The 23,333-nt window shown below is 41.0% G+C and overlaps 7 protein-coding genes across 20 annotated transcripts in view; 4 read left to right on the top strand and 3 right to left on the bottom strand.

Annotated features, from left to right (window-relative positions):
* Positions 1 to 158: 158 nt before the first annotated feature.
* Positions 159 to 6,673, bottom strand: LOC128263291 (actin-binding protein WASF2). 9 transcript variants are annotated; one of them, XM_052998259.1, is made up of 7 exons: positions 6,654 to 6,673; positions 4,257 to 5,065; positions 3,994 to 4,095; positions 3,233 to 3,313; positions 1,831 to 2,522; positions 1,525 to 1,771; positions 159 to 882 (listed from the first exon to the last, which is right to left on the bottom strand). In XM_052998259.1, the coding sequence occupies exons 2-7, from the start codon at positions 4,999 to 5,001 to the stop codon at positions 704 to 706; spliced, it is 2,046 nt and encodes a 681-aa protein (XP_052854219.1). In that variant the 5' UTR covers positions 5,002 to 5,065; positions 6,654 to 6,673; the 3' UTR covers positions 159 to 703. The 9 variants fall into 9 exon arrangements, with proteins under 9 accessions (XP_052854219.1, XP_052854214.1, XP_052854216.1 ...); XM_052998254.1 differs by lacking the exon at positions 6,654 to 6,673 and adding an exon at positions 6,240 to 6,454; XM_052998256.1 differs by lacking the exon at positions 6,654 to 6,673 and adding an exon at positions 6,410 to 6,429.
* On the top strand, positions 6,631 to 7,300 carry LOC128263296 (ATP synthase subunit g, mitochondrial). Its single transcript, XM_052998267.1, has 3 exons — positions 6,631 to 6,728; positions 6,786 to 6,839; positions 6,928 to 7,300. The coding sequence occupies exons 2-3, from the start codon at positions 6,800 to 6,802 to the stop codon at positions 7,185 to 7,187; spliced, it is 300 nt and encodes a 99-aa protein (XP_052854227.1). The 5' UTR covers positions 6,631 to 6,728; positions 6,786 to 6,799; the 3' UTR covers positions 7,188 to 7,300.
* An 857-nt stretch (positions 7,301 to 8,157) lies between these two features.
* Positions 8,158 to 10,333, top strand: LOC128263293 (DET1 homolog). Its single transcript, XM_052998263.1, has 2 exons — positions 8,158 to 9,233; positions 9,416 to 10,333. The coding sequence occupies exons 1-2, from the start codon at positions 8,289 to 8,291 to the stop codon at positions 10,097 to 10,099; spliced, it is 1,629 nt and encodes a 542-aa protein (XP_052854223.1). The 5' UTR covers positions 8,158 to 8,288; the 3' UTR covers positions 10,100 to 10,333.
* A 144-nt stretch (positions 10,334 to 10,477) lies between these two features.
* Positions 10,478 to 11,202, bottom strand: LOC128263295 (cyclin-K). The gene has a single exon (XM_052998266.1). The coding sequence runs from the start codon at positions 11,119 to 11,121 to the stop codon at positions 10,570 to 10,572; it is 552 nt and encodes a 183-aa protein (XP_052854226.1). The 5' UTR covers positions 11,122 to 11,202; the 3' UTR covers positions 10,478 to 10,569.
* Positions 11,203 to 11,651: 449 nt separating this feature from the next.
* Positions 11,652 to 13,887, bottom strand: LOC128263294 (vacuolar protein sorting-associated protein 72 homolog). Its single transcript, XM_052998264.1, has 4 exons — positions 13,653 to 13,887; positions 13,461 to 13,593; positions 12,602 to 12,902; positions 11,652 to 12,541 (listed from the first exon to the last, which is right to left on the bottom strand). The coding sequence occupies exons 1-4, from the start codon at positions 13,784 to 13,786 to the stop codon at positions 12,051 to 12,053; spliced, it is 1,059 nt and encodes a 352-aa protein (XP_052854224.1). The 5' UTR covers positions 13,787 to 13,887; the 3' UTR covers positions 11,652 to 12,050.
* A 212-nt stretch (positions 13,888 to 14,099) lies between these two features.
* LOC128261748 (transmembrane protein 214-A) lies at positions 14,100 to 20,011 on the top strand. 4 transcript variants are annotated; one of them, XM_052995593.1, is made up of 8 exons: positions 14,100 to 14,401; positions 14,472 to 14,776; positions 14,836 to 15,450; positions 15,517 to 15,721; positions 15,871 to 16,016; positions 18,439 to 18,855; positions 18,976 to 19,094; positions 19,165 to 20,011. In XM_052995593.1, exons 1-8 carry the CDS (start codon positions 14,281 to 14,283, stop codon positions 19,277 to 19,279), a joined length of 2,043 nt encoding a protein of 680 aa, XP_052851553.1. In that variant the 5' UTR covers positions 14,100 to 14,280; the 3' UTR covers positions 19,280 to 20,011. The 4 variants fall into 4 exon arrangements, with proteins under 4 accessions (XP_052851553.1, XP_052851555.1, XP_052851557.1 ...); XM_052995595.1 differs by lacking the exons at positions 14,100 to 14,401; positions 14,472 to 14,776; positions 14,836 to 15,450; positions 15,517 to 15,721; positions 15,871 to 16,016 and adding exons at positions 16,225 to 16,341; positions 18,223 to 18,342; XM_052995597.1 differs by lacking the exons at positions 14,100 to 14,401; positions 14,472 to 14,776; positions 14,836 to 15,450; positions 15,517 to 15,721; positions 15,871 to 16,016 and adding exons at positions 16,431 to 16,453; positions 18,223 to 18,342.
* A 1,399-nt stretch (positions 20,012 to 21,410) lies between these two features.
* The window catches only part of LOC128261800 (hemicentin-2), a 49,280-nt gene continuing 47,357 nt past the window's right edge, over positions 21,411 to 23,333 (top strand). Inside the window, exons 1-2 of one of the 3 annotated variants that reach the window (XM_052995666.1) lie at positions 21,411 to 22,005; positions 22,417 to 22,671. The gene's annotated coding sequence lies outside the window, so the exon portion shown is untranslated. Of the gene's footprint in view, positions 22,006 to 22,036; positions 22,672 to 23,333 lie in introns of those variants that run through there. The other 2 variants (XM_052995664.1, XM_052995665.1) reach the window with 2 other exon arrangements.

The following is a 23,333-nucleotide window of genomic DNA, read 5'->3' as shown; positions in this document are numbered from 1 at the left end:
ATTACTTTATTTATATTATATATTTTACTTTTTATAAAGAAAAAATTACATACATCCATGATCGTTTGCTTAAACCACCCAATCCATGGTTGCTTATTTTCGTGAAGCATACGTTCTTAATTGTACACAAGGATAATACAAATTCATAGCTTGTTGAGTATATTGAAATGCTACGGAGTTCGATATTTAATGTATTTGTTGTATTTACAAAATTCTAAATTATCAATTTGGATAAATGTTTTATATTAATCGTATCGATTGCAAATTGGGGTAGGATTGAGTTCAGTGATAATATCGATTATTAATAATTTAATATCCAAACACCGACTTCTATAATACAGATTAGATTTATTAGATTATGATTAAGACCTTGACTCCAAATAAGCGACAAAACAGCCAAGTGTTTAAATCTCTCCTCGATTGTCGTCTAGGCTTAAAATTCAAATGCGTTTGCTATAGCGATTACTTTAACGATAATTATTCGTTGGTGTATATACAATTATATTAAAGTTTTGATTTTGGATATATTATTTAGGATTCGGTGTATATTGTATAAAGGGTGGTAGAAAAGCTTTGGTGCTTTTGTGTAATCCAATTGTATACCACGCTTGGTTAAGACCATCGTATGGATTAATTCTCTTTGGAATTACTTTTTCTTTTTGTTTTTTAGAATTATGTCAGGCTTTAACGAGTTAATCAGGGATCAAGCCGATGTTTCGTTCGGTTCAATCCAGCCCTCGCTGTCGTCTTCGCTATCAGAATCTTCGGACTCGGATAGTTCGATAGCCACACGTCTGGCCAAGATTGAAGCCACGTCCAGCGGCGCCGCATTGCGCTCAATTTCTTTCTGCTCTGACTTTTCAACCTTGCGTAGAGTAATACCTGAAATAAAATAATTTGTTGAGAATAAAATAAAGAGTATTTAACTCAGGCAATATATTTTACATAAGTAGGTCCTAAAGGGATTTTAGGAAACACAGTCTTAAAAGAGGATGAGATGTATTACCTAAAAGGATACCCACCCACCTACATCTATTCATTTTTTTTAAGTATACAGATTAATTTTCTTTAATATTTTAAGTCCTTTCTTAATTTTTAAATTTGCAAGGCATTTAAATTTTTAAAAATTCAATAGAAATGGAAAATTAATATTTAAAAAACAATTACATTTTTTAGTAAAATTTGTTAAAAATTCAAATTTATATAATGCTTTTGACTAAATACTTGTTAATAGTGTTATTTTACTAAATCTTTAGATATTATATGCATAAAATTATCCAGTCTACTACAATTTTGGTAACAGAAAACCCAAATCAAAGAAAGGAAATTTATTTAGCAGATCTTTTTTACCTTAGTTAACCAATATTTGTAATAAAGAAATCATTAGGATTTTTAATAATTTGTTAACGAAATGTCTGAAATAGCCCATTATAACTGGGTGAACTTAATTCATTTTTTAAACTTCTGAGGAATGGGATATCAAAACTGCAACAAATGAGTAATGCCTGGTTATATCCAACTCACCATCACGGATAGCCTTCATCAAATCGTTGCGTGGGTCATGGAATGGAGCCACCATCTTTTTAGGTGCAACAATGTGCGGCACACCGTTTTGTTGGCCAGGCTGCATTTCGCCATTGGCCAGCGACTTGGGCAAAATTTGGTGCGGGCGCAGCGTGTGCTGGTTGCCACTGCCCATGCCTTCCTCCACAGGTGGCGGTGGAGGAGGCGGCGGGGGTGCGGCATTGGGTGGCGACATCTTGGGCGAGTGCTGCAAGAGATGGCGTTGAACGAAATGCATTTTAAACAAAACAGAACAGTGGGGCATACCTGATCTGGCACTGGCGGTGGTGGCGGCAAGTCGCTGAGGGAGTTCAGTTGGTTGCCGGCCATACCCATGCCCATGCTGTGGAAAGTGTTGTTCAGCTGCGTCATGACCATATCATTGGCATTCTGGACGCTGTTCGGTGTCATCTGCGGAGATCCAGCTCCCGACGAACTGTTCGCCCGGCCCAGCAGCTTGGCCGCCATGTGGCCACTGTTGGCGCCGTTCATGCCGGACATTGGTGAAATGACGTCTGGAACTGGCGGTGGCGGTGGCAAGGCGTCCCGACTGGTCGACATACTTCTGCCCCGGGTCGGAGTGTTGGCATTCGAGGCTGTCGGCGTACCGCCACCGCTGCCATTCGACGGCGGAGCCGGTGGCGGCTGCGAGGGACGCGGCTTGGTGCGCGACGGTGTGCCCGGGCCGTAGATGGGTTCCGGCGACATGACGCCCTGGCCCGTCTGCCCGTAGAGGGCGTGCGACTGATACAGCCCGGCGTCGTACATCTGCTGATGCTGCATGTGCATCTGCTGCTGCTGGGGGCCACCCATCCCGTTGCCGAACGTGGCCGCATACTGATTGCCCATCTGGGGGGGAAGCTGCTCGTAGGTGCTACCATCGATCTGCTCGGACTGGTAGCTGCGACGCAATTCGATCGAGTTGGGACGAGGCGGACGACTGTCGTAGACTCCCATATCTAGAAAAACGATTGGGATACATTAGAGCCACGGACCATAGCACACTGTAAGCATTGTTTGTACAGGACGACACACATCTCATTTCAGAACACGCCAATTATTGTGTAATTACACTTGAGGAACATTAAAACATGTAATTACAAGCAATTCAGAATTCCTGTGCAGATGAGACTCTCGGCTGGAGGAGAATACAAAATTTTAGTATATTTTCATACCGATTAACAGTCTTTGTAAGCTCTTTGCACAGAAAACAATTTAGAGAAACTATCACAGAATAAGATGTGGCCACAGAAAGGAATTAGTAAAGCTGCAGAGTGACATGTAGACGTAGATGTGGAAATTGACTGAACTACAACAGAAAGATAGGAGGATCCTAAACAAAAAAGTCTGCTCAATCAAAAATCACGAATATGAAATGAATTTAAACATAGTGCAAGACACAATGTGACCGTAATGTGCAGACGCATGAATTAATTACAAGTCAACCGGTCTAGTTTTACAGTGTTTTGAGATAATAATTATGTTTTGCACAAACATAAAACTCATTAAATCATCGCGACTTCGATTGATAGTTTAAGAGTATTATCTGTACAGTGTACACACATATGCTAATAAAATCAAAAAGGATTGCTAGTAAGGTAAAAGGATAGAAGCGTGTGAAAGAACACTTATAGTCTTTACTGAGCTTAAAGGTGTGTGGATGTCTAACCTGCAATCGCAACGGCGGTTTGCTTGGTGACATTACTGTTATTCTCCAAATGTGAAAGCATATTATAAGGCTTTATAGTATCTGTAAATGAGATGATTATGCGCGATTGATTCATACACAATTAAAGGGCTAATTACTTTCACTTATATCGTATCAAGAAACAACCAAAGAGTTTAAAAAAACAACATGCAAATAAACCAAAGCGGTTAAAAATAATCGGCGGTTTGGATTATGAAGTTTAATGTAAACTTAACCGAATTTACATCACTTTAAGGGCCTATGGATTTAGAGTTCAAGTCGAAGGGAAAAGTAAATATTTTCCTATATCGAAAGTCAAGTGGTATTAATTTAAGTTAGTTATATATCACAATTTCGTATCCCTAAAATTTGGGTAGTAAATCAAAACGATAATAAAGTTATGGGAAGCACGCTTGAGTAATAGAGCATTTTCAGGCTGCCTTGCAGACACTTTTTAAAATAGCATTTGAAACTTTTGGCTGCGACTTTCGGTTAAAAATGTTGATAATAAGAGAGATATGAGAATTGGAAGCTCGTTTCGATCCCATTTTTTTGGGTCGTGATTATGTGGGTTAATTCTAGTTAACAGCAACTGCAAATAAATACGTATTAGTGATCCTCGATCTGGGTTTTGAGGCGTATCGAAAACTAGCGAGTGAAGTAAGTGAATGAATGGCGGAAACATCTGTATCGTGGGATGTCAGCCGGGCGCAAATAAAAGCTACGTGGCCCCATCATCGTACCTACGTCTTGGATATTACCGACAACTTGGTGGTGCGCATCGAGAGTGCTTTGCCGCAAATCGATGTCAACCTCGCTCACAGTCTGTATTTTGACTAGCTGAACTACACGGGCAGACAGGACATAATTGATAATTAAAATATTCCATCCAAGACAAGTGCAAATATTCAGTGCGTGAATCAAACGTTCCAATAGTAGCCTACTAATTTGGTTCGCACTGAGTACTTAGCTCTTCCGCTAGCTACTCCCCTTGCCGAGTACTTACTTCCGTATCCGGCTTCCTCGTTGACCATGGAGTTCGGAGTGCGGTAGATGACGTTGTTGGGCATCAAAGTCTCGCCGTGCACCAGGGCACGTTGTCGCTGCTGCTCTCGCGTGTTATGTGGCACCCTTATCTTAGTCTTCTGCTTTTTGTTGCCGCGTCCAGCGGCTCCGCCGGCTCCTCCCTCCTGTCGCGGTCTGTTCAGCTTCTTGCCCTTGTCGTGCATCACACGCTCGGTGTCCTTCAACATCTCCTGGCGCCACAGCTCGAAGAAGTAGTTGGGATCCGTGTAGAACTTGAGTCCATCCTTGCCATCGTCCCTGTAGACATTGAGTTTGTCCAGCGGCGGCGGCTTGTCGCACTGAGCGTATGTGTCCATCATGGGCGCCGGCATGGTGGCGCGGGAGAAGATCTGCTGGTCGAACACCTTGGCCGACTTGAAGGCTTTCTTGCGGGTGATGTCCGTGAGGGGCACCTCCTCCACGGTGCTGTCCAGCTGGGTCACCTTGATGGCCAGCCGATCGATGCGCGCCTGCAGCGAGTTGGCCCGATCTCCGATATTGCCCACATCCCGGGCCAGTTCCCCGAACACATCCTCGGCGTGCTTGGACAGCGAGGACAGCTGGCGGATGATGTTCGTCAGCGTGGTGTTAGTCACGGTCTCCAGCTCCACGGACTGCAGCTCATCCTGCTGGTAGACGGAGCGGGCCACATGCACGGGCTCTATCGATCGCTTTGGCAGCGGCATGGTCGGGCGCAATTGACAATTATCTCCAACTTGACACACCCGTGAATTATCGCGTCCTCATCGACTGAAACACAAAATTTTAATTAGTCAAAGATTCAAGAGCGTCTGATTAATTAAATTTATTAACTATTTTTGTACATATTATAAATGGCTGGTACATTTTTAGGACTTTCTTCGTGTATTTCGATGTTTAAAAACTTTATTATTTAACTTTATAGTTTTTTTAGTTTAAAAGCTTGACTTTCAGTGAAAGTTGACTTATCTTAATTTGAGTTTCTTTACCCAATTCTTGTATATGTTTGATTATACTACATTTAATTGTGAATTGAACAAAGCTTTTGTAAACGATAATTACAAAATTTGATTCCAATCAAATTATGTTGGATTGGATCTAATTTGCTTCTTCCAGTTTTACTTTTTGTCAAAAATACAACAAGATTTGATGGACTTGAAACAAATAAGTTTAATTTTTTAGTTCTTATCAGCTTCTTTTTAAGGAAGCTTTGTTTTGAATTAGAAAAATTAGCTTCAGCAAAGTAATAACAAAATATACTAGGATATTATTTTTTGTTATTCATTTAAGAACGAATCGGCGCGATAGCTTAAAAATGTGTCACCGTTTCACCAAATCATAAACAGGAAATTTTCATTTAGCTCAATAGATATTGTTTAGATGTTGATATGTTTTCTGCAATAGTCTTCTTTCTTCACAATCACCCAGTACGTTTTTCAATTATTTTGTGATATGCGCGACTTGGTGATTTTGACGTCTGGATCTGGACCACACCCCACGGAAATGGTATTCGTATTCACAGAGCGGTGATAAGAGCGTAACGCCCAAGTCACCCACCCCCGCAAGATGCATTCACGGTCGCGGCGAGATTAGTCGATAATGCGCCCCTTTTGGTGGCATTATCTGGGGGCTCCGACCTGAAGGCTTTACGTGGGCACCACTGTACGTTCGTATACGTATATCTTTAGGCCTCCCACCAACGCAAATTAGACGGTCACGCACACACACACACACAGGCACACACGCGTGTGAGTATATGGCTTTTGGGGCGACTTTACGCGATTTTCGCACTGGAACGTTTGCACTAAATCGCAACAATACACACATCTCTCTGTGCAGGCACTTTCTATTCGCAGTGTTGCATGGTTGCGACTTCGATTTAAAACACTCGACGAGCTCGGTTCAGCTCACATTCACACCTATCAAATCGCAAACGCACACTCACCGCCCGTCACACTTTTCGCTTCGCAGCATGCACCACAACAAACATTAAACAGCCACTTCCGTTTCGGGGGTTCGGTGTCAAATTCGATCCAATGAAAACTCTAATTAGCCAATTTGGGGCTTGAAAAATGCAAATATTTGCTAGTTTTGTGGAAACTAAGATTTCCACACCTTTGCAGTGTGACCGCCGCTCTGCCTTTTAAAAATACCCCAGGGCTCCGTTAAAACGAATAGGCCCTTAAAATAATATACCACCCACTATGTGGATGAAAAGTACTTTAAATTATAATTGGGTTCTTATCAAGTTCTTGTTAAGTTTATTTCGGCTCTAAAACAATTCGTAAAAAATTTCTTATTAAAGTGATTAATTTAAATTACCTGAAACTATATTAATTTTTGGTATTTTATGGCTTACGTCCGCCAATCGATAAGTGCTCCTCCAGCCCTGGTCTAGATCCATAACATCTCTGTTTCGTCGCACATTGAATAGGTAAGGTTTTCCACACATTTCGCTAAATTTCCTCTTGTATAATTCCAACTCTTGTAGAACCAAATTAAAAAATGGCGAGTTTGGCTACTAAGGGATCAGGACTTGTGAGCAGTAAGTGACGGGTTCTGAAAGCGCCCAGTTTTGTGTGCCAACAACAGCTCCTACTAATCGCAAAATTATGTAATGATCATTTTTGCAGGGCTCCTTACTCAGGCGCGACCACAGTTGGATGTGTTCCTGAAGTACGCCAAGGTGGAGCTGACGCCCCCGACGCCCGCCGATATCCCGGCCATCCGTCAGGGCCTTGGCAACATCATCAAGGGAGCCAAGACCGGCGCCTACAAGAACCTCACCGTTCGCGAGGCCTGGCTTAACACCCTGGTGACCGCCGAGGTCATCTTCTGGTTCTACATCGGCGAGTGCATCGGCAAACGCCACATTGTGGGCTACAACGTTTAGTCTTACTATAGTCACTGGAATGGAAATCGTAATCTTAAATCAGATGTGTATTTATATGTCTGCGAACATTTCGACACTGAATAAAGTGAAAAAGTAACTGAAAAATCCGAAAATTTTCGAAAAAACAATCTTGCACAACAAAATCTGGATTAAAATCATTAAAATTGGACGTTTTCCTTTCCCAAGGTTAGGATTATCTGAATGAATGTTAATAAAAACAAAATTAAACGCATAACAAAAGTTTACAATTTAGAAAGATAAAGATATATATTTTTGTGTGTTTAAAGAAATATTTTTAACTGCTTAAGTGGTTTATGAATTTATCTTTTTAAATTGGTAAGTTCTAGTCGAAAAGAAAATTATTTCTTATAAAAAATTGCTGTGACTCTGACGGAAACAGGGAAATTTTGAAAAGGTAACCGGTTGACAAAGTAAAGGTAATTTTTTAGAAAATTACTTTATGAAATTCATTAAATGATATAGCTTCTATCTCATGGAATTCAAATATTTTTACAGTTTCCCTTATATTTCTTTAAAATATTTGATTGAAATAGATTTACTCTTTTAAACACATATATCTGGTTTGAAAGTTTAAAAAAGAAAAAAGAAAGTTTAAAAGTTTTACAATCACAAAAAACTAAAGCACCATACCTTATACAAAATTAAATTTAAAACCGTTCAAAAACTAATCTTGCGGTTCGAAAATTGTAAATCGGACTTGTTTTTATACTTTTATGTACCTGAAAGTGGTGCATATAATCTTTAATTTTAAAGCTTTTTTAATCGGTATATTTAAAAAATCTTAAATGAACAAATATGAGTGGAAACATTTTTTTTAAACTTAATCTTTACTCTTAATAATTAAAAAAAAAACATTATTATATTTAAATATTTTAAGTGCCTTATTAAAAAAAAACGTTCTTTTACTGAAAGGTAACGTTTATAGCGCTAGTGAAATATATATGGCAATCTAGCCACGGTCACACTAAAACATGATTTTTATCAGTTGCGATCGGAAAGGAAACTAATTTTCGAGGAGAAGGCTAAAAGGTTTGAGCCGGTTTTGCAGGGACTTAAAGCGGTCCTCCATGGTCAGCCACAATGGCCTACGAGCGGCGCCTCCGATCGCAGAACCTCGTGCACCTGCTGCAGAACCGCGAATCCGGCTACACATGCGCGGGCAGCCAGCTGGGCAGGATGCCCCGGCTGTTCTACGAGCGCCCCTTCTACAAGTGTATCACGCCCTGCCTGACCATTGACACGGTGACGATTCCGCCGGTCTACCTGCGCAAGTTCACGCCGGACGGCAGCAAACTCCTGGCCTTCTCGCAGGATCAGCGCAGCCTGCACATCTACCGCTACAGAGGATGCGCGGCGGTGGGCGAACTGATCCGTCGGGCGGACGTGGGCACTGGCGAGTGCTTCAGCAACCCGGGCAGCACGCTCAAGAGCACGATATTTGAGCGTCTGTTCGCCACCAAGGAGGCACTGACTCTGCGCCTTTGCCAGGGCGACTATAGCCTCTACTATCTGCACCGGGAGTTCAGCATTTTCCTGGAGGAGGGCCGATACGTCCTGCTGGCGGCCATGTCCGTCCTGCGCGGCGCCCTGCCCATCGATGACTATGTGCGCTACCCGGATCTGTTCGACAAACTGGAAGTCTTCTCGTATGTGTTCTTCGTTGTGGACCTGAAACTTGGCGTGGTCAGCGATAGTCTTTTTCTGCCGCACGACTCCATTGTGATTGCCCACAATCACGGCATTTCGGTCTTTGGCTCCACGGTGGCGATAATGTCGCGGCTGCATCAGTGCATCTACGTCTACGGGGTGGCGGAGGGAAAGCTCCACGTGCAGGAGACCGTTGGTCCCCGGCCGCGGGACTTCATCGAAAAGGCTCGCTCCGATTTTAACAACCTGGACGCGACTACAGTTCTGCCCATTACGCACATTAAGCAGCGTGTTCTGAGCTTCCTGTATCGCCAAATTGATCCCGACTCCCCATCAGTTCAGGAAAAACGTCGAGAGTTTTACAAAAACTTTGAGTTCGTAAGTGGAATTTTCAAAAGAAATACTTTACTTAAATGCAAAAAAAAAACATTACTTTGTGTTAAATCGCAAATACCATAAAGACTATTAAGTCTATAAATAAGATCAGGTCTATAAGGTCTATAAATCGGTTAGAAAGTACTTTGGTAAATATAAATAAATATAAATTTGACTCTTTTAAGGTGGAGCACATGATTATGGAGAGGATGCAACTGGTAAACAAGGAACTCCTCCTGTTGCGTTATGAAGAACGACCAAAAGACAGCGAAACGATGCCCATGGTAGCAACACCCCGCCGCTTATATGTTTTCTACACGATATCTGGCGAAGAAGTGGTGGGCGTGTATCCAGATTACTCCGTCGACCTGCTCCAAATCATTCTGCAATTCTACGACGAGATGAGCAACGTGCGATCGCTGCAAACCGGAGATGCGCCCTCATTGCCGCTGCACTTCATTCTGAAGCAAAACTTCGTGGATGCCAACGAGTCGATTCCCTTCGTCCGACATGCGGCGTTGCGCTTCAATCCCAGCGTGCCCGTCAGCTCGCAGAGCCTTTCGCCCTCGCCCTATCTAAGGTTTAACGAATTCAGCTTTGATGATCGCCACGTATCGCCCCTGGAGCGACCCAATCCCTGCTCCGCCGAGCCCATTGTCTTCCGGGATCGCGCCACGCAGTCAATCAAGTTTAGACTGCACGCCACCGCACGCAGGCACATCAATCCATTGGCACCGCGCGAGCTGTGCGCCTTCATTTGGCATCCCTTCGAGCCCCTAGTACTCAGCATCCAGAAATGCATGAACAGCTACGCCTACCACGTACATCTGTACAGTCACAGCACCGTGGTGAATCCTTCAAGTGCCTGAAAAGTTCATTTATATACAATTCTATATATGCATTTTATTTTGTTTTATATTATATAATTTATGTGATATGTTTGCATACACTTGATATAGATGTTTGGGAAACAAAACACGAATACATTGTGTTGATATGAAATCAGAATTGATAACTTTATTGGAGTTGCAAAAGTATGACATACAGGTAAACAATTCTAAACTCTCATAAAAATATTCAAAATATCATGAGATTGTTTAAGTAATGTTTATTGTATTCTTTGACTTCATTATCAAGAAAATAGTTTCTATGATTCTTAACTTTATATTTTTTGATAACATTGCCCTTAAATAGTAGATATTTTAATCTTATAATGTGACAAACACTCCATATAAGAAAAGCCATAATTTAATTTTGTATGTAATTTGTATTGAGCGTGGTTTTGAAACTGATAAGACTCTGAAAATGATTCCAAATAGCTTTTAATTAAGTTTCTCGACTATTTTGTGTTTGAGTGGTGGCCATCCTCGTTGTATTCCTTGTTGACCTTAAGCGAGTGATTGATCACGCTGGAACCACCTGGAGGATAGGGTGCGGAAGGACCTGATCCTTGTCCGGGAGAAGGTTGCTGTGGCTGAACCTGATTGGTAGGTGGGTTGGCGTTCCAGCCTGCAGTCGGCCCTTCTCCCGTCTGAGGTGGATAGGCTCCTCGATAAGCTGCAGGATCAGGTTGATAAATCGGCGGTGGATACATTAGCGGTGGTGGTGGCGGTGGCGCTGTATGTCTATATGGATTGTAGTAGCCAGGCATTGGCGGTTGGGGATACGGATACGGCGGCATCTGATTGTAGCCATATGGTTGGTAGGGATAGCCAAAGCCATAGGGAGTGGGATAGGCGGGATTATTGTACTTGTGCTCAATGGTTTTGGGCTTGCTCTTGAGCTCCCCGCTGCTGCTGCTGTCGCTATCACTATCACTGTCCGCCCGGACAACTCCGGCGCACTGGCATCCCAGTACCAGAAGGACTCCAATCGCAGTCCAGTTCCACATCGTTCAAGTTAGCCGCAAGTTGTTCTTTACAATCTGAGCTCACGGGTTTGACTAAATCTTAGACATGAAAATACCTTGTCCGTTCAGACAATCCAAATAACAAGCTCGTGCGTTGTTTTTTGATAAGTAGACAGAATGTACATATGTACATCTCCTACAAGGTCTCGGCCGCGTCCACTAAAGATTTAATATACATACATATGTAGTTTTTAGTTTCGGAATGGAAAACGAAGATATTTTCTTTAATAGTAATATCTAAGGAAACTTTAAAAAGGCTGTTTTGTGACTAAACAGCTAGATTTCCTCTAGATTTTTGTTATTTAATAGACAATGGCTGTGTGTGCTTATCAACTTGACCATTTGATAGAAATTAATGAAAACAAAACATTCATCCAAATTAAATAGGGAACTAGCAAGTTTAAATAAAATTAAAATAAGGCGTTATTAAAGCCAAAATATATAAACTCCATAAATAGACTTCTTATAAATTGGATGAGCAAGGTAAACTTTCTTTTAGCTAAACATTGTCATCTTGCTAAGTCAATAAACCGGATGCTGCTGATAATAGTACATTGTTTTAGGTTCTTACTCTTCCAACAAAACAGACTGTGCCTTGATTATAAATAACTTTTTTAAGATTAAGTTTTGGGAAAACCTGTGTACTGAGCCATGTTCACAAAACTTATTAGTACTTACATAAATATATTTTTAAAAATCTGCTAAGTAAACATTGCTTAACGGTTTCAATGTTTGACTAACAAATATTTATAACATATTCATATTTGTTACAACTGCACTAAAATTGCTTGTAATTACTTAAAGATAAACTTGTTAAGATATCAAATGGTCGGGTTGTTGTGGTTTTTCTTGTGCTTCCATTTTTATTCGATTTATATATAACTAAACAAACTATTAAATTGGTACCACTTCTAGTTCTGGTCCCCGTTTTTGCTGGCAGCTGCTGAAACCTTGAGGCGATTCTCCTTGACCAGTTTGCGCCATTCCAGCCACTTGGCCAACTCGGGCTGGTCACTGCTGCCACCCTGCTGCTCCAGCTGCATGTAGTAGGCCTCGCGCAGGATCTTGAAGGCCTGGATACTGTAGTACGGCTGCTGGGTGACCGGATCGAAGTAGCGGGCTGGCAGTCTGGTGATCGGACAGATGCCATTGCTGACTTTGGGGGCCGGCTTGTGGCGGAAGATGTTCTGGAACACCTTGTCGTTGAAATCGTTCTCTACAGTGACGAATGTCCGCTCACACTTTCCGGCGGTATCCTTTGAATCGACAAGAAGATTGGCTCCTCGAGTGGGCTTTCGCATAGCGGGCATGGTCAGTGAATGATATCGTATCGTGGGCCCTGTAAACGTGCGCTTAGTGGGTCGCGATTTCTTCTTTTCCAGCTCCATTTTCTGAAACTTTTCTGCCAGTCGAAAAGAAAAGTTTTATTAATTAAGCGTCTGCGGATACTTTAGATACCCACCCAGAGATTTAATGTTCTCCTCTTCCGTTATTTTGGCCTCCTCCAGCAGCTCCTCCTGAGTGGGCATATAGTCCTCCACACGCACCTTCTTCTTCTTGCGCTTGCGGGCATCGTCCATCTCCTTGAGTCGGATTTTGGTAGCCTGTGTCTTGATGGCCGTGGAAGTGCGTATGGATTTGCGGCCGGAGTCAAGAACCGTGAATCGGGGCCTAACCCGACGCTTCGTAACACCACCACCGCCTCGTTTTTTGTGCAAGGCGGGTACGGCTTTTGTTTCCTTCTTGGCCGCCGGCTTGGTTTCCTAAAGGAGTTAAGTCATTAAAGCATGATTCAAGCGTTCCTCTTAAGGGGTTACGTGGGTTTTATTTTTTTTTTAACAGCATCATTAGGAACTTGGGTAGTTTAAGTTTAGAGCTGGAGGACTTCAAATTGCCTTGAGTTTTATCAAAATCGGAAAACTAAGCTATTATATGCCACACTGGCATTTCAAATCTATCCAGATTATTTGCGCAGTTAAAGGACCTTAATATAAGAATATATCATATTTTGTATGGTAATACAGATCATAATCGTACCTTTTTGGCAACTATTTCTATCAAATTCGATCTGGTCAAATTTGCAGTGGAGTGTAGTCTTAACTCTCTATCTCTCATAGTTATTGGTATCTGGACGATCATACGGACATATAATAGAGATCAACAGTATACTTTAAAGGGTCGGAAGCGATTTCTGTAACCTGATCCATAGTTTTCAACAATAACAATATACTCTTTGACTTTAGAAAACATTGAAATTGTAAAGTTTTTGAATCTATTTAACCGTAACCCCTTAGCCAAATAATATTTCGAGTGACTCGCACCTTGTATGCCTTTGTGTTGACGCCTCCGCGTTTCCGCTTCTTTTCGGGCGCCTCTTCCTGATCCGACACAAGCTCATCCTGCTCGTCGATACTGAAGTCCGAGTCCACCACATCCTCCTCTTCGTCTTTTTGTCTGGTGAATAAGTGTTTATTTAAAGTGGTTCTATATATTAGAATTTCTTCACAACTCACTCATATTCGTTGTCCTCTTCTTCGTCCTGAAATCCGCCATAGGACGTTTTGTAAAAGTCGTCTTCCTCCTCTTCGTTTAGTAAATGGGCTATTTTGTTGCCGGCATTGTTGCGCCGAGAGCGCGAGGCAGCCATTCCTGGGTTTTAATCAGAAACCTTTTTAAATGCAATCAAATATAAATTTAAAGAGTTTTTCGGGCAATTTATGAATGTAAACAACCGTGTAATGTGACCAAGGCGGCATTGGCCAAAAAATACCACTTAAGGTTGAGAACTTGGATAAGCGTTTAATTTAAAAAATTAGGCAGCCCTGGTAATTGAAATTAAAACTTCTGTTCCATCGGGGTTTCCGTTAATTTTCAGTTAAAAGATATGACTTTTAACCATTCAAAAAACTAGTAAAATTCGGGTGAAAGGTAGCAGCTCGTTTACAATCACTCTAAAGTTGTTTTATTCATTTCGGTATTTCTGCTGCTGCCTGAAACGTTCCCACTTATCGGCCACATCACATTTAAGACGGTTGCCAACACTGTCTCCATCGGCATTGCTTGCTTGTTGCTTTTTATTCTGCCGGCGCCTGCATTTGATAATTTAATTTAATTCCACCAATTATCCGGTCTGCACTCACCATGTCGGAACAATGGGAGGTGGTCTCCAAGTCGCGCAAGCAAAAGAATCTGGACAAAAAGGTGATCGCGCACACGGAACAGAAGCGGATCGCAGCCCAGTTACCAAAATTGGAGGAGCTGTGTAAGAGTTTTAAATCGAGTGCACCTGGCAATGCGATCTCAAGTTCCCCCCACATTCACCATCTCCACAGTGCCAGCTCAGCGATATCGCAATTTGTTAGGCTCCAGCAGCAACAACAACCACAAGTCCCACTCCCCTGCGAAATCCAGTTCAAGTACCTCGTCATCCTCGAAAACGAATAAATCACCAGCCAAGAAGAACCTGGTGAAGACTGCTGTTGGTTCGACGGCTCCTAAAAAGTCCACATCATCGTCGGTGGCAAAGCCAAAAACATTGGAACAGGCCCTGAGGAACATCACGCGGGATGACTTTGCTGCCCAACTGGAGCAGGTGAAGCTCAGTTGTCCTGGATCCGAGCTGCGTTGGCTGAATCATGTAGGTGATACACAGGAGATTTCCAACATAACCAGCTTACCATTATCATTCCTCTCCAGATTGCACTGTACTTTAATGGAGCCCTATCCTACGAGTGCGATCCCATCTTCTCCGGCCGCTCGGCTCAGTATCCCAGCAACTTGGCCAGCGCCTCGCTCAAGTACTCGATTGTGGAGTTCCTGGGCAGCGTGGGCGAGCAGAACTTGGAATACTTCTTCTACTCGCTGCTGGACAGCATGGCCACGGATTTGAATAACAACCAGACGGTTGCCGGTTACAAGCTGATCCTACAGTTGATCGGTCAGAATTGGCCCAGCATTTGCTCCCGGAACCTGGCCAAGACTGCGCTACTGCGGAATTCCTACCAAAATCGCAGCAACATCTGCCTGAGCATCCTGTGGGCCATTGGCCAGGGCGGCTATCAGTCGCTAAACGAGGGCGTTAGAGTGTGGCAGAACCTCATGCTGCCCAACCTGGAGCTGAAGCAGTACACCAAGTTTGTGGTGGAGTACATGGAGCGGGCTCTGACGGCGGCAGCTGCTAGGAAGCAGGTGGATCCGCTGCAGCTCAACCAGCAGGAGTTCTTTGCCACCTACAACGCCCTGAACGCGCCTTACAACAACCTGCCCAAGGAGTGGCAGCAAAGCCTGAAGCGAAGCGCGCGTTTGTTGCTTGTAAGCCCTGCCCAGCATTGCTTAAACTTGCTTATTTTTGTTCACTTTTATTTTCTGTATTTGTAGCAAAACTATATTAATAGTCCCGTGAAGCACGCCAATATTTTCTTGACGCTCTTCCGCGAAATAAGCGCAAATTCCAAGCAGAATAACGAGATCGAAGGCTGTATTAGTTGCCTGCTTAGCAGCGGCAGAGATGATTGCCTCCGGGTGTGGCGCATGAACTACAAAAAGCAACAATTACCCAGTCTATTGCTACTGAAAGCTATAGGTAAGTCAGGTCCTAGGCAATTTAAACCATTTTTATGGTACATGTTTGATTTTAAACGTCTAACCAAATGAGCTTGGTTGATTAAATTTAAATTTATTTTACTGAGTCTCTTTTTACCCAAATCATTAATATTGTCTAACCCATTTTAGAAGAAAATTGGACCACGTCTACCCACGAATTGGCTACCTCGCCTGTATATCACTCTTTTCTACAAGATGTGGAAAATCTTAACGTCGAACTTCAGGCTAGCAAGCGAAAAGAAAGCAGCTTAGAAGGTTTAAAAGAAGTTTTGCTGGTAAGTACAGTTGAAATATTTCATTTAGATTACATTTTCTATAAAAAAAAGGCTGTGACAATAAATCCTATCTTATTAAATTTAATCAAATGGTCAGCACGAATGTAAATGACTGAGCCCTTTTTAGAAGTATTTTGACAATAAATAAAGTAAACGAACATTTTGTTGAATGCAAATTCCCCAAACCTTTTTTCAAATCATAAGCGAACTTGAACTTTTCGCGCTTCGGATCAAACATCTGGCCACACCCTAATGAGTCTATGGCTGTTCACGCATTTTTTCTATTATCAGTCTGGTCACACCGCTCGTGAAAAGAAAAACGAAGGTATAAATTTGTAGAACTTACTGCCAAAAGTGAATAATTAATTGCAATCGGTGCTAAAAAGAATGAATTGGGCTGATTAGGCTGCAGCCAATACAATAGTACGCCGCTTTAGGTAGAAAAACCAAAACAATTAGCTGCTAATCAAACAAAAGTTAAAAAGGGACGCTGCCAACGCGACGTCGCTGCCAGAAAGAGACGGAAAAGCTAGCTAGCCGGCGTTCGCCCAAAATTTCTCCCTACTCAACTGGCTTTTCATCGAGAGTGAGCATAATTTAATGGCCCGCACCTTAATTGTCGGGCTTAAATTGTTGTTGTTGTTGCAGTGCAAAGTGCGTGTCTGCTGTATGTGTGCGTGTCATCATTAACGGTTGTGCATTCGTATGCGTGCGCCCCTCTGTCTTCGTATTGGTGGCAACTATAGCTGCATTTTTCCCCATAGCGTTGCCATGCGGGATCCAGTTGCCGCTAAATTTCTCCGAGCGGACGTGTTGCTTTCGAAAAGAGAGATTGGGCATCATAAATCCCATTTATCAGGCAACATTCGACGACCGTCTTATCAGCACGCCCAATTTTAGATGATCTGGCGGCGTCACTTTTTATTTTCCTATTGCCTGATGTGTTCCAGCTGCGATTGGCCATCCGCTGCCCGCTCTCCACTCTCCACCCTGTTGCTGATTGTGCGCACTCTTCACACCCCACTTTCCGCACTCTCACTCTCATTGCACAGTGGTGCAGTTCGGCGCTCTCACCAGAAATTCTTCCAACGCCACGATTGCGAATCCCAAGGTCCGAAAAGAATTAAGGCAGCTTCAACACGTGGCATGTCCACACTGTGACCCTGATTCTCGCCGGCCCTCTTCAATGCTTTTCATTGCCTTTCTTTCTTTCACTCCGCCGTCACAAAAGCTAAGAAACTAAGGGGGCCATAAGCCAATAGTTCATTCAACTCTTCAGACTTCATAGAAACATATACATGTGTTGGAGTATTCTAAGCGTAGGTGAGCTAGGTGGCATTCTTTGTATAAATTAAGATGAACTTCATCTTTTAAATTTTAAAATTAATTTTTCTTTTACTCTGATATAAAAGAGATCAAATCAAGGGGACCTACATCATTCTTCTAACTTTGTTAGTCAAATTTGTACCAACAATCTAAACGTGGTTGGTTGTATCTAATCTCAGATGATCTAACATTTTCAAAATTAAGCAAGAATAGCAATTCCTTTATATATTAGTTTATTGGTATTAAAACTGTTGTAAAATATTAATATGCCACAACATATTGTAATTGATGTTAAATTAACTAAAATATTACTTTTAACTTGTAAACAATTTAAAAACATTTTAAATTTAAAAAAAAAATAAGTGAGAAATTCTTAATTCATAGGATAAATTTCATACACAAATTGAACCAAAGCCTCAAATCAAAAATGAATAGTTATAGTGGTTCTTATTTTTAGGGTCACAAAAAACATGTATTTGCATATTTTTGGAATTTTTATTAATGTTATACAAACATTCTGGCTAAATAGATTCTTTAAATTATTCAAAGTTTTGAGGTTGTTTAGTTTTAATGCACTTAAAGCAACTACGCCAATTGAATATCAACGCATAAGCTGGAATATAAATATTATTTTCGATCATCTGATAAAATCGATTGAGTGTACATGTATATGTATTTAAAACTTTTAATTATCCCCACTCGCGGCTTGGCTTATTCTCACATCTTAGGTCATCGCGCTCTTATCCATTCGCAAGCAACCTTTGCAGCAGTCGCAAAAAAAAGCTTGACTTTAAAAGCTCGCAAAAGCCCCATCATTCTTTTTAGCAAACAAAATTGCAACGATTAACACATTAATTAATTCAACATCTTCTGTGAACAGCCGAGGAAATCTAGAAATACTCTTTGCTAATCGAAACTAAGTGAAATTAATTAGAAAATGGCTCAGGTTAAACCGAAAAGTAACAAACAGGGCGGCAAACCAGCGCCGGCCGCCAAAAAGGTAAACACAACGACGACTCGATGAAATAATGTCTTCAAATAAAATAAGCCTAGTTAAAACTCCATTTTAATTCTTTGATTTTTTTGTTCCCAAAAGAGCGTCCAGGAGAAGAGCAGCGCGCAACAGAAGAAGAACAAACAGAATGCTGCGGCACAGAAAAAGAAATGCGGCTGCTGCAAGTGGACGTTGGGCAGCGTCTTCATCATTGCCCTCATTGCCGGAGCTCTGTACACCGACACCGAGATCAACGGCAAGGGTGTGTTCGAGAAGTCGGCCACCGGCAAGGTGCTGAAGAACGCCGGCGTGCTGCCGCATGTCCAGAAGTCCTGGTACACGGTCATGGGCGCCGGAGCCCGCGGCTACAAGTGGGCGGAGGTGAACGTGCCGCCGTACGCAGAGCCCGCCATCAAGACCACCGGTGACCTGTGGAAGCTGGCGAGGAATGCGGCCTGCAACGTCTACCAGAACGGCAAGGGATTCTTCGGCGCCAAGTGGCCCGTCGTGGCCAAATTCGTAAGTGTCTTGGGGATGAGGTCATATTTGTTTTTGCGTTTGAATATGCGAGAAAACCAGTTTTGAATTAATCTCTGTACTACTTTCGGGCTCCATTGTTAATATGTTTCTCTTCTGTAGATTGACCAATACGTGCCCAATTTGTCTGGCAAGATCGAAGCCTTTGCTGCGGGCGTGAGCGATTTTGCCGTCAGCAGCTTCGACAAGTCTGCCGCGCTCATCAAGGAAAAGGTGCTTGTGTAAGTAGTTTCGAGGCGCTTTGATTTCTCCGCGAATGCATCCATAATAATGCCTTTGACCTTTCATTAGTGGCCGTCTCTCGCCCGAGAACATCAATCAGGCGCTGAACCAGACGCGTAACGCCGCCCTGGAGTACTACAACCAGTTTCACAAAAAGGTCGACGCATACGCCAAGCTCAAATGATTCTAAGCGTCAGGCACGCTTACCTCTCGATCAGCAACATAGCAACATCATCAGCAGCTGCAGCAGAAACAAACACAAAAACGCGTCATAGTAAATAGTGAAGGAAGCCCTAATTTTTCGCAATTAGTTAAAAAAAAACCGGAAAATGTTCTATCAGTCGAAACTCAAGAAGCCATTCACATTCATCAACAACTTCTCGTCAAGTCTAATTAAGAAAAAGCAATACGAGCAAATCTTTGTGGATGCCGACAGTGTACACTAACAACCTAGTAAATTCAACACCTCTATACTGATAAATTAGTTAAAAACCGAAAAAAATTTCTGTTGTATACAACATGTGTTTAAACATTTTTCTCCGAGAAGAGAAAATATTATTTATAAATTTGTTTACAACGGCTTGAGAGTTTTGTAAAAAGTTCTATCATTATCAAACATTTTGTAATTGTAATTATTTAATTGCGTTTTTTGTGGCGATGCGCGAAACGTTAACTATATTGTGTTAACTGAACTTAACAATTCCAACTGCATTTTGAAGGCAAACAATAGATTCAAATATTTTTATACTTTTACTCATAGTTTTCTTATTTTTGTGTGTGCATTTCTTTAGACTCCCCAGATATTTGCATTAAAGCGCGATCCTTTTTATTCGATTTAAAATCTCATTTGTATATTTAATGGAAAAACGATTTTGCATAAATAAAATAAAGTTGAAAGAAGTGAAGTACAGAATAATGATTGTTTATTTAAGACCCACTCTTAAAGTTGTCACAAAATTTGCTGCCTACTTATTGGCGTAAACAAGTTAACCAAAATATTAAAATATGCTAAACTTATTAAAATGTAATATAGGTTTCTGCATACTGGATGAAAATGGATGCTGACAAATGACACATATCTTCAGGTGTCTGCTGTGATGTTGCGATCGTATGTGCGATTTTTCATACGCTATTTCCGAAGTTATAGTATGTTCATGAATGATTCGATCAAGTGTTGAAGTCTGCTTCAGTAAGTATCACTTGCTTAAAATGGTTTTGCTTAATAATCGTTGTCCACTTAATGGTAAATAAAATATAAAACTGGAGTTGAAATTTTTTGTTTGATTAACTCGCCATCCAATACATCATCCAATGGATGTTTCTATGCTCACGGTTGGCTAACAAAAGCCGAGATGCTGGAAATGTAAAAAAGTTGGTAATTTAAAGCGAGAAATCTCTAATAAAAATAAGATTATTTATCTAATAGCTATTATCTATATCTAAGTCTTATAGGAGTTACAAACTTTAGCAATACCCACACGTGGGTGCACGGATTATTAATATTTTAATACGATTATTTTTTTTTTTATTTCGTTTAATATTGACATAAAATATAAAAACATAAATATAATATCGGCTTGCAAAAGAAGTTTTTTCATTTTTTGAAAATACCTCAAATTAAATCTAAGAGGTTTTTAAGCAGTTTGAAGTAGTGCAATATCCACTCTCAGTCCAAATTAAAGCAGTAGATATTTCCCAAAATTTGTCGTTCGGTTTTGGAGGGACATTTTTACGATGGGAAATCCAAAGCAGTGTTATAAATGCCCATCACTTCTTTATTTTTAGAACATTTTTGAATAAATGTAGAGAGGTGAATATCTTGAAAGTATATTTTTACCTCGTGAATTTAGTTTAACCAAAGCAGTGCAATATATTTCTGGCGGCTTATTCATTGTCTTTTTGAAGGAATATTTTTACGACGGGAAACTGGTTCAACCAAAGCAGTGTAATAAATTCCCAGCTGCTTCCATATTACTAGAGCGACCCTGAAAGCAGTGCAAAACAAAGTTCGGTACAATTTTAAAAATTAAATTCCGTTTTCATTTACTTATAAAAGTAGGTTTAATGTTTTTTAAATGAATTTCCTAAACATTTAAATCAGAGTTTAAAGTTAATCAGGCTTAAAAGTTTAGCTACTTTTGAGATTCTCAAATATTTTACCCTTAAATACTTTAGTCAATTAAAAGCATTGAAAGCTTGTATAAATCGAAATTTTAATGTTATTTAATTTTCCGTTATAATTCTTGCGGTTCCTTTTTGTGAGCAATCCGTAGTGGCTAAAATAATGGTTTTTATGTTCTCCTTTTTAGCTCAGCCCCTCTTCAAATACAGGGATTTGGTCCCAATTCGCCGCAATACGTCCGTTTTCGGAGTGTGCCACCCCAGTTGGTAGCCGTGCGTCCTGTTCGTGGTTGCAGGACTCGGTTCGCATCGGAACGGTTACTTCTGCGAGGAGGAAACAACAATACGGAAAAGCTCCGGCCTCGGTTGCCGCAGTATCAACTGAATTCCAAGTCGCGTCGCACGTGTCTGCTCCTTTGGCGCGGCTGCGACTTCGAGTCCGAGTCCTTAACGCAGCGTGTGAACTTCGCCACCGAAAGGATATCCCGTAGTTGCCGCTAAACACTCGACGGCGGTGTCGCGGTTTCTCGCGGAATATTACACTCAAAATCCGTACAACCCGTATGTGCGTGACACTGAAAAGGATAAGGATCGGTCGTGTTCGATTTCGCTCAGTGTAGTAGTAATGTGCCCATAGGCAAAAGTGAAGTTTCCAATTGCAGGCCGCTTTATGCGGCCAGTGAATGATATTGTCCCTATCAATCATGCAAATCCAATAAAATACTGACAGACTCGGATGTCCTCCTGGATGTTCTCAAAAACTAAACTAGTGGAGTTGGCACACCCCAAGTGAGTCGAGCAACGTCATCATTAGACCTTAGTTTTTACCACTCCGCGAGCTTGGCTTTCATTTCTCCAACCGCTAAGCACAGATAAATCAAAGAAAAACATTTATTTCTCTTCGGAAATGAACTCAGACGGGGGCGACGTGATTTAATGCTAATCGAAAATGCATTTGTTACTCAGGTTTTCTTGGAAATTTCACGCTTGTAGATAGCAATGGAGAAGAAATAAAAATACTTTTTTAAGGCAACTCAGCTCAAATTCGAAACTCGTGTCAGTTGCATAAACAACCAAGAGTTTTCTGTAAAAAAAAAAAATGGTTCGTTTGTTTTTTTTTTTTTTTGCACCAAATCAAAGTTTTTTCATGTTAAGTTGGAAGTTTTTCAAAGTTCGCCCACGCCTTATCTGCTTTTGAAGTTGAGTCGAGTTTTTCCGCTGAAGTCCTGGGCAGGAGCCAAAGCCAAAGCCAAAGAACCAAAGAACCAAAGAACCTAATGAGCACGTGTGTTATGGATTGACTTTCAAATGAGCCCGGATTTCTTATGACTTGTTGTGGTGTCATAAAGAGAGGTCGGGTAATTAATTCCCGGAACCGCAAAACAAACAAAGGCGAGTTGTGGCAAAGTTTTGCAGCATTCGGTCGGCAAGTAAACCTTCAACAGGCAGCCAATAGTAAGTGCAGTTTTCAACTTTTAAAAACTTTTACGGTTATTTGTACTCGATTCCTTGACAAATTTTTATGATGAATTATCCTTAAGGGGCATTTTCAAATGGTTAATCATTGTCAAATGTTACAAATATAGAACCTGTTGTTCAAATATGTTCTTAGCTACATTCACCATTGGTTTTACTATTCACTTTAATGAAATAAATGACTACTCTTAAACTCAAAATGCCTTAAATATTGACCAACAAAGTTTTCAAATTTAAAGATCCAGATAGTGTTTTCAAAAGTTCACTATGCAGAATGTAAAGACAAAATAATAAACACGTTCAAAACTTTTCTTTAGGGTTCTTTTTAATACTCTGCTATAAAAATAACAATAATAATTTGAATAGCTCTCTGTCTTGAGTCTTAAAAGTTTAATGAATAAAAAGTTTAAAGCTTGTCAACACAAAGTCAAGTTAACACAGAAAAATGTGGATTGCCACATATTTTAGTGGCAAATATCTTATTGAAGAAGTTTTAAACTAGTTATAATATTATATATATATACCAATTTTGAAAAACTTGAATATTATTTTAAATAGTTTGAATTTGTAAATGACAGTTATTAAACATTCTTTAATTCCCTGATTTCCACAATAAAAAAGGTTTAAGGTAATCTTGACTG

Source organism: Drosophila gunungcola, unplaced genomic scaffold (assembly GCF_025200985.1).
Source record: "Drosophila gunungcola strain Sukarami unplaced genomic scaffold, Dgunungcola_SK_2 000001F, whole genome shotgun sequence".
NCBI classification, from domain to species: Eukaryota; Metazoa; Arthropoda; class Insecta; order Diptera; family Drosophilidae; genus Drosophila; species Drosophila gunungcola.
Note: the sequence above shows the minus strand (reverse complement) of the source record. Positions and strands in the feature narration are given on the sequence as shown.